At 40.1% G+C, this 10,075-nt stretch overlaps 1 protein-coding gene across 1 annotated transcript; it reads left to right on the top strand.

Moving 5' to 3' along the window:
* Positions 1-3,277: 3,277 nt before the first annotated feature.
* On the top strand, positions 3,278-6,754 carry LOC109524938 (paralemmin-2). The gene is made up of 2 exons (XM_019885093.1): positions 3,278-3,480; positions 5,322-6,754. Exon 2 carries the CDS (start codon positions 5,343-5,345, stop codon positions 5,991-5,993), a length of 651 nt encoding a protein of 216 aa, XP_019740652.1. The 5' UTR covers positions 3,278-3,480; positions 5,322-5,342; the 3' UTR covers positions 5,994-6,754.
* Positions 6,755-10,075: the final 3,321 nt, after the last annotated feature.

The following is a 10,075-nucleotide window of genomic DNA, read 5'->3' as shown; positions in this document are numbered from 1 at the left end:
GCTGGTGTATTAGATTGAACGAAAGCGTAATACTAAGAGGAGTCAAGCTAAAAGTCTGCTTTAAAAAAATACGCAGATAAACATGTTATACACGGCAATCGAAGAAATTATAGTTTCGTTAAGTAAAGCAAGAGTTGCGATAAAAGTAATTTCTTGGGCGATAAAATAGCCAAACATGATGTATCACTTGTAGGCGAAAAAAAATGTGTAATTTTATATGTGTTCAGTTATTTCCGTTTTCACGGCCCTCTGAATAGGGTTTGTCAGTCGGCATGCAAGGATTACTCGCTCTGTCCGTTTTTGATCATTTATTGAAGCAGATGGTCGTTGCAGAAACAGTAGAATGATATCAGAAGCAGTAGCAGATAGCATAAGCAGATGCAGTAGCAGTAGCAGATGCAGGATAAGTAGCAGATTCAGAATAAGGAGCAGTAGCAGGTAGCAGGTAATAACCTAAAGTAAACAAATGCAATTTAATGAATATATCTACCTTAGGCATCAGAATGTAAATCTGTATAGTTGACATTAATTAATTTAATACCATCAACTTCACAATAATAATAAATAATTAAATCAACCATGATTTTAAACTATGTATTATCAATATTCATTATTATAAACATGAGAAAGCATTCAGCAAACGTAACTGGAATCGAGCAAAAGGACTCCAAATCCCAACGGCCAAACCCGGAAGTGAAGTGCCGGTATTATTGACTCCAGCTGTAACGTAAATTACTTGGTTCAAACAAACATTCTAGTGCCACCGCAGAAACGTGACAACTGTGCAAAAATAACTAAATAAAAGACACCACTGTTACAGAAAGACTTTACACGCTATTTAAACTGCCGATCGCGAACGGTAACTGACCGTGATTGAAACCAACTCTGATGCCGCTCTTTATACGTTGCGCTGACTGTTACCTGTCAGTGGCAGCCCCGCCCCTCTTTTAAGCGCCAGATAAATCCAACAATATGGTTGCGGTCCTCGGACCTTGGACCCGAGAACTTGACTCCGAGGCCAAGGCCAGGCACCAAGGACCGACTTTCGGTCCTCGAGGCCAAGGCGTGGCTGGAGGACCAAAACACTAGTGATGGGAATTCCAGCTCTTTTAGAGAGCCGGTTCTTTTGGCTCGGCTCACGAAAAAGAGCCGGCCTTTTCGGTATACAGTATATCAAATATGTATTATTTATATGGCTTTATTTATATTCTTCTGAACATACTCAACATGGAGTACAACATGGAGTGCTACAAAAAAATAAATTACAAAGTACAAAAACAAAGACCCATCTCAAAACAAGGTCAACAAAAAGTTCCAATCTCTGATTGTGCATATTTATAAGTGTTTAAATATTTACAGTAAAACAACATAAGTAAGCTTTGATTACCACACAACAAATTATAAATTAAAATTTGATATTGGATATTTTAACCTTGCACAGTCTACACGCTGCCTTTGAACTATCAATTCAGTTGAAATCGGTCCAAATTTCACTGCGTTGCCTATCCATTTTCTCACCTTTCCACTTTCCACCGTGTAGTTTTTTTCTCTGTACTGTAGCGCAATCGAGCTCTCTCTCGTCTCCCTGTCTCTCCTGTTCGTGTGCTGCTCACAGTGTGCTGCTGTGTCTCTGACTCCTCCCCCTTCTCTTCACTGAAGCGCGCGCGCGCGCGTGTGTGTGTGCGCGTGTGTGCGTGTGTGTGCGTGTGTGAGTGTGTGTGTGCGTGCGTGTGCGTGCGCGCGCGCGTGTGCGCGTGCGTGTGTGCGTGTGTGTGTGCGTGCGTGTGTGTGCGCGCGTGTGTGTGTGTGTGTGTGTGTGCGTGTGTGTGTGTGTGTGTGTGTAACCCTCCCTCCCTCTTCTGCCACGGATCTTGACCAATCACGTGCGGCTTTAACCGAAAGGGGGGAAAAAAACAGGAGGAAAAAAAAATCGGCTCCCATTCAAGCGGCTACCTCTTAGGAGCCGGCTCATGTCGTTCACTTCAAAGAGCCGGCTCTAAGAGCCGGTTCGTTCGCGAACGACACATCACTTCACAACACTGATTATTATGTTTACAAAATAGCACACTTTTCATGCAGGTCATATTATATTGTTGTATCTATCTGACATAAAACCCGTCCTTGGGGCAAAAAAGGTTGGGGACCTCTGTTCTACTGGATCTTACGGAATGTGTGTCACAATGTTGGGACCAGCAAGAATTTGTTTTTTGTTTTTTGACTGTCATTTTCCAAAATAATTTTGCTAGTCAGTGCTTGTATGATCCAGCAGGAACCCTTGGCCACGGAGATACAACGCCTCACATTTTACCATGCACTGGACTACTCTAATGTAGGCCTCATTCTCTGTGGGATTGAAGGCATTTCAATATTTGATCCCTCTCATAATGCGCTTTGCATTTTTCATGTATGTAAGAAACTCTCTATTATTTATTGAAACACCTTCACTGTGTAGAACAGAAATCAAGGGGTTTTCATGCTTCCCTACACTGTTCCAACAATTCCTGAACTGATTGCTTGCCACTATGAGAGTACATCACAAACTTTGCATTGCCCTACCATGCAGGAACCAGACGAAAGAGGTGTTCACTCATGCAGGGCAGTCAGGACATATACAAACAGGCAGCAACAGATTTGAACTCTGTCTTGTGAAATAAGAATGGCTAATTTGCTGCCCAGTTTGAAAGGACAGCTTAATCGTAAGCAGTCAGAAGTCCGGCTGTCACCACGACTGGATTCAAAAGCAAATAAGAGACCAGATAAAATTTGAGAAACGTGCTCCACGGGTTTGTTTTGGAGCCCACACAAATGTGGTTGATTGATTTGATCTGTCAATGTTTATGTACAGTATCGTTAATGTTATCCCAATATGAACATTTGTAGTGTTACCGGTGGAAAATAGGCATCTGCAGTTAGACACACTAATGTATGACCAGGCAAATTTGTTTTTCCCTCACTCTAATTTGATTCAACAAAATGTTTTTCACCATTTGTCCCCAATTTATTCTTGCAGTGTATATTGCAAAAAAAAAAAAAAAAAGTGTCAGTGGAACTACAGTGTGTGTGTGCGTGTTTATTTCATTAGTCCATCATTTGGTCTTTCTTTATTTTCTTTGTGAAAATCCATTTCCTTGTAATTGAACTGTGCAACTTTCTCCGTGTCGTGATTCTTATTTGAATAAGTCCAACGCTGTGATTGTTAATGGTATGAACGAAAGGCATTGCATGTTTGTTACTGTAGTGTATTGTGATCAGTCATCCATGAATGATTGGAGCACCCTGCGATTACAATGTGGTAGAGTCGTATATGAGATGAAGTGAGGGCGGGTACAGACGATCTCCGTTGCCTAGATGAGAAAGTGATGTTCGTTATTTGCGCTGCAAGATCTGCACACCACACTCCCTCCTGTGCCATGTGATTTTTAAAAAAAATAATTTTTCGGCAAAAAAAAAAAAACTGCTGGGAAGAACTTCAGGGCAAAGGTAAGGAAATGCAAGGCTGATGTTATTTTGTTGATATCTCCACAAATTTGTTTCACTTTTTGTAAACTAGATTTCACAAGATCATTTCCTACATTGATTTTAAAAATGGATATGGTAAACTTCTAATATTTGTAAATTGCAATTGTATTTTTCTGAAACTGTTAGAAATTGTTTTTTGAGATACATTCTAATGCTGGTTCATGAAAAATGTTGTCAAAGTTGTAATACATTTATAAACTTTGTACAAAATCTCAAGATGCTCATCATGGTACTTAAAGATATCATTTGCTAGATTTATTACTATGAAAGGACAGTGGTAGACGGGCAGAAAATGTCACGCCTTGGTGCCATCAAAGCTTCTTGAATTTATTCCCAAAACAAAAATAGATTTGGAGAAGTCAAACTGATAAAGTGATGCATTGAGCATGTTGAAATCATTTTCTGGTTTCCAGCTATTATCGCTCAGCCATAACCACAAGGTGGAGATGAGCAAGCTTGAACATGTACATGGTTGTCATCATTTATTCATAGAGTCCTGATTCTGTCATGCCTACGAGTCAGTCAAGTGAAAGAAGGTCAGTGCTGTGCTCTGTCACAGACTGCTGCGCTTTTAGCATGCACAATTGAAAGTGGTCTCGTGTCAAACGTGAAGCACAAAAACACATACAGCATTATGTTGGCGTGTCATGGCTGGAACAAATGCCTCCGTTATTTCTCACTTTGCTAGAGTTCAACTGTCTCCATTTTTAAAGAGGTCATCCTTTGGGAGTCAAGTTATTTTTGCTTTGCAAGACTACCAGTACCATTTATTTATTTATTTTGAGAGGCCAGTAGTAAATGACAGTTTGTTCTCCTTCAAATGTCCTAATGAGGAGATTGCATGTATTCATGAAATAACACCAAAAAATGCTCACGGCTCTTGGGGTTAATGGATGTGTCAACTGCTCACAAAATCAATGCGTTAAAGTTGTGATAAAAAGTTATCAATTTATAATTCTGGAGTTTGGATCAGAATAAAAGGGCAATGTATCATAATGAAATATGTTTCCCCAATAATGACAACGGTAAATATCGTTTTAAAAGACATCGCTTTGCACCTCAAAATGTAACATAGTAGGCGGTGTGAAAATAACTGAATTGTCTTCTCTCGCATCACCAAAGTGAACATTATTATCTTTCGAAAGAAAGGATGTTTGACACAACTCTTGAATCTCATTGAATTGTACTAGTGCACATGTTGAGAAAATAATTTAATGTATGTGTTGGAAATATTTGGTAAGTAATTTAGTGCCTTCCTTATCCAGCGACTTGAAGAAATAAAAATGTATAAATCTGACATTTTGCAAACCAATGTCAATGAGTAGTTGGCAAATTTGTAAGCATCACTCACATGGATCCACGTTTACCAAAGTAATTGCAGGTCGTTAGCAGTGTTTCTGCTTCCTAGCACACCTTGAGAAATGGGACAACAATTGATGTCCATGTCTGTTCAACAAGGTATAATCTTCTGTTGGCCCTGAATGTAACCTGAAGTCCAGAAAGTAGGTCTCAAAATTATAATAATCAAGTGGGCAAGAGTGCAAAAGCAATATATTTGGGGAAGGACATAAAAGAGTAGCTCAAGTGTACAATGTACATTTTCTGACATACCCCGAGACAGTTACTCTCCGAGTAACACTTTGAGGACTTGATTTCAGGACTTAAATAGCAGTGAGACTGCAGTTTTATTGTTAAAAAAGTAACAGATTGAAAAAAAAAAATCCACCCGATGCGTTTTTGGCTTGGACTGCTATTTAAAGGGTCAACAATCTACTTGTTCTTATTTTTCTGACCTTTTGCAGTGTTTAAGTAAAAAAAATTACATGAAGACACTCGGAAAAGCGGAGTCTCCCAGCAACCCCCTCTTTTCGCCACCAGGGTGCAGCAGTGTGCGAGTGTACCATGACGACCAGAAGGTGGCTTTTAAGATGCATTCTGAAAATGGCCACGCTGCAGGCAGTGGCTCTCACACCATGAAGGAGCACATCACAAACGGAGACAGTACATCATGCAACAGCACTGAGCAAAAGTTCAGTATGAGGGATACCAACGCTCAAAGGATCTCCATGTGGACTGTGAATTCCAGCACACAGGCCTATTCAGGTCCGGAAGACAATTCCACAGACCCACCGGAGACCCTGACCGAGACCTCCACTCTGAACTTTGTTGACGGGCACACCTTGGAGGAACAAGGAGAGAATCACAGCCTTTATGGGGTGACTATGGTTTATCTGAAGGAGTTTGTACTGATAGATGACGATGATGATGGCGACATGTCCCTAAGAGAGAAAACGGTGAATAACTTGACCGTCATGGATGGGAAAGCCGCGGACCTGGTGTGTGGAAGATTGGTTAACACTTCCAACGTCCTCGGGTCCCACTGGAAGGGTGAATCGTCGCCTTCTGAAGATCCACTTCCTGAGCACAAGACTTCACGGCAAAATCAACATTGCTGCTACTGCGCCATTCTATGACTGACAGTCTCAGGAGGTGCACCGAAGTCATCCCGAGTGCACATATTTAAAGCAATCAGGACAAATGACGTCAAAAGGGTCCAACTTTTGGTATAAATAAAATTTGTAATGTGATCCTAATAAAAATGTCACTTTTGTTCTAAACACAAATGAATCTATGCCCGGATTTCTCTGGCGGAATACAAAAAAAGTTTTAAAAGCTGGTTAGAAAAAAATAGAAAAAAACAGTGGCATTGTTGTCGATTTTGCAGTGAAAATTTCAAATGCAGACAGACAGAGCTAAATACATTTTTAAAGCTTCCGTTTTTACATCTTTGATACTTAAAATTTGCATGTTCATGTAATAGCAGGTTGACGGTTTTTGAGGGACCTGTGGTGCAAAACAGGTTTAATAATATTTGTATGCAGAGAGTATAATCACTCAAAACAAAACACGTGAAGCATTGATGACATCATGTACACTAGGGGTGCCCATTGCATCGTTCGCAATTGACTAGTAATCAGCGAAGGCTATGTCGTCGGTCATCGCATGGTATGAACTCATTCACTGCCACCAATCCTAGATTTATGATCTTGATCCAGCTGACTGTCAAAGTCAGTGAATTATTGAAAAAAAAGTAGACTCCCAACAACCATCCCTTGTGAAAATTGTCACTTGATTGACATCACGTCAGTCATACACCTGTTGCATGTGTCACCGCGCACGCCCATACATTGGTGCTAACTGGCAAAGCTAGCAGTTTTCCATTTTGTTCCGTCTACTCTAAACTTAGTTATAAAGTATAAAAATGATAAAGTATACAGAAAGAGTGAGAGGAGGATTTGTTGTTTTGCGGTGGGATCCGTGACAGAGTCTCTCGGACTGGCTACAGAGCAGGCGATGCGCCCGATGATGGTGAAAGACCCGCGGGACGGAGGAGCCATCCACCGGAACAGCGGCACGAGGCCAGGTGCCCTCGGATGGCGCGTGTTGCGGTTCTCGGTTGGTGCAAGTATGTGTGTGTGTGGGGGGGATTTTATAACTAGTGTGCATGCTGAAAAAGTGTGTATACTATGCTGTCCGCATAATTATCAGGTCATATTTTTTATTATTAATACCTTTTGGAATATTGAAAGTCGAGTAAAAGTTAAAACTGGGTGTATGTCTTGCTAAAATCCCCTTTTGATCGGCAGAAAAAAACAGGTTAACCGCATGCACAACACAATTCCTCATTTGTCTTACAAGGCATCACATCTAAAACAGTCACATGAAATAAAGAAAATAAAATAATAAATAATAAAAAATAAAATAAAAAAAAAGTGAAGTCTTTTTTGTGATATTCACAACATATTTTTGAACATTTATTCCACAAATGATAAGTATTCTCTGCTGTTCAATATGCTTTTAAAAGTGTCATCTTATTATGAGTACAACAAATGAGTGCAGTGCATACATCCAGCAAGCATCCATGCATCACCTGCCACTGTTCCGGGGTCAGGTCATCAGGACAGAAGGCTGACAAAAGAAGCCCAAAGATTCCGCTCCCCAGTTATTTCATCCAGCTCTTCGAAGGGGTCCAGAGGTTTTCAGCGTGTTATGGGGTCTTCCCTGCATGGCCCTCCTCTCAGTGATACATACCTGGAACACCTCACCATCACCTCATCTGGCTCCTATGTATGCAGAAAAGCAGCAACTCCACTCTGAGCCCTTCCTGGATGACAAAGCTTCTCACCTTTATGTTTCAGGAAGAGTCAAGACACCCTACAGGGAAGCACATTTCTGCTGCTTGTGTCTGTGATATTTGTTCTTTCGGTCACAACTCAAGGCTTGTGACCATACATGAGGCTGGGAGGAAAAAACGTGGTCACAGAAGTAACTTGAATATCACAAAAGTAAGAACTAAAAATGTAATGAAATTAAACTATGAAAATCATCAGACATTGCTTTGGAATAAACTCTTGAAACAGGCTTGGTCATAAATAATGGTACCCCCATTAAAGATTTCAAAAAATTATTTTCAACAGCAAATTTTAATCAGAGACAGATTTATGTGTACCACAATGTATTTTTTTACACTGATTTTTAAAAAATGTATTTACTTTTTTTCTAGCACATCAGGTTTTTGAGTTATTTTCATTTTTATCAAGTTTGTCCTATAAAAGCTAGCACAAAACAGATTTATATCCTGCGGTGTAATTTATAGTTATAACGTTTCAGAAAGAAAACCATTAGTTGCTGAACCTTCATTTCATAAATATTACTAGATCTATTACTATATCACATATTCTTACTATTATGAAAACCCGATGTGCTAGAGAAAAGGGCAGATTTAGAATCAGTGTTAAAAAAATAATGGAGAAAAGTTTCCTTGTATCTCTGATTTAAAAATGTTATAAAATTGTTGACCAGTGTCATTTGACCACAGGGACATTTTCAACCAAGTTGTGTCTTCTAATTGGCATCATAGGTGCCAAAACCATGTTCAGAAAATTTTTGATTAGACTTTGCCATTAGTGCGTGACAAGTAGTCACTGTGCTGTTTGGTTATATGATGTGCACCATACTTCACATGGAGAAAGATGTTTAGAATTAGAAAGATAATTAGAGGCAAGTGCATTAAGGTAAAGTCTACAAGACCATCTCCAAGCAGCTCGATGTTCCTGTGACTACAAGTGGACACATTATTCGGAAATTCAAGATCCACAAATGGTAACAAAAGAGCCCAGAAGAACATTTAAAGAACAAAGTTCACCAGTATCAGATTATACCATCCATCGTTATTTGAGCCAAGGTTATCATAGTTAACGAAAACCTCTGAAATTACTCCAAGTAAAATTGATAAAAAAAAACAGTTCCATTAACAAAATTAGGTTAGCACGTCTGCCTCACAGTGCAGAGGCGCAGAGTTCGGTTCAGCCCCATCCTTCCTGTGTGGAATTTGCATGTTCTCCTCGTGCCTGTGTGGGTTTTCTCCGGGTACTCCGGTTTCCGCCCAAATTCCAAAAACATGTGTGGCAGATGAATGGAACACTCTAAATTGTCTTTAGGTGTGAGTATGAGCGCGGATTAGTTGTTTGTCTATGTGTGCCCTGAGATTGGGTGGCAATCAGTTCAGGGTGTTCCCCACCAACTGCCCGAAGACGGCTGGGGTAGCTCCAGCACACCCTTGTGAGGATAAGCAGATCAGAAAATAAATGGATTGATGGATGAAAAAGTGTGAAACCTTGTAACATGTGACTGAATTATATTCTTATTTATAATTTAAAAAATACTGTGCTCTGTTTAAGCTTGTTAACTTTTGATGTGGGCTCTGTTTGATTTTATGAGGGTATGAGGCAGGCCAACAGAAACTGTGTACTCAAACGGATGGCACTGATGGTGTTGACATTCACTTCCCTCTTTTTGACATGAATGTGAGCGTGTGAAAGGTTGTCTTTTTGTATGCGTGCCACGAGACTTACTAGCGACCAGTCCAGGGTGTAGTTTGCCTTTCGCCCAGAATCAGTTGTGATCGGCTCCAGCTCCCCATGAACCTGATCAATAACAGGATAAACTGCATAGAAAATGGAAGAATGGATAATAAAGCTATTTGGATGATAAATGGATGGCAACCCTGGTTTACACAATTGCATGGAATTTTTCAATTCAAATTATTAGAATATATCAGTACAACGAAACATTAATTAATCTATTTTTTTTTTATGATGGCTGAAATAATACAGCATATTCAGCAAGATGGTATTGACTTCGTCATTCTGTACTCAATGGGACATGATGGGCGTGAAGACGTTTCTGACTTAAAAGGTACACTTAACAGGGGAACCATAGTTGATTTGCAAACGTTTTTGTCAGTGCTGTTCGGTGGTTATTTATACATTCTCAAAGTTGCGTAGATTGTGGGCTTAATCAGTCCTGAGCAGGGGGTACTGAAATGAGGCACTGGCTTACGGGTTTGAGTGACAGACACCAGTTAGGAAAACTCAACTGAATGGGGAGATAGCAGTTCGTGCAACTTATCTCCCCTTCCCACTGCACATCACCAGACCCCCCCCCCCAAAAAAAAAACCCTTGTCAATATAACACACCCTCATAGCTTGATGCA

The sequence above is a fragment of the Hippocampus comes genome, unplaced genomic scaffold (assembly GCF_001891065.2).
Source record: "Hippocampus comes isolate QL1 unplaced genomic scaffold, H_comes_QL1_v1.1 scaffold45, whole genome shotgun sequence".
In the NCBI taxonomy this organism is placed as follows: domain Eukaryota; kingdom Metazoa; phylum Chordata; class Actinopteri; order Syngnathiformes; family Syngnathidae; genus Hippocampus; species Hippocampus comes.
Note: the sequence above shows the minus strand (reverse complement) of the source record. Positions and strands in the feature narration are given on the sequence as shown.

Bases quoted from the DNA above. Each gene is read 5' to 3' on its own strand.
- LOC109524938 (XM_019885093.1), top strand. From the start codon at position 5,343: ATGAAGACACTCGGAAAAGCGGAGTCTCCCAGCAACCCCCTCTTTTCG.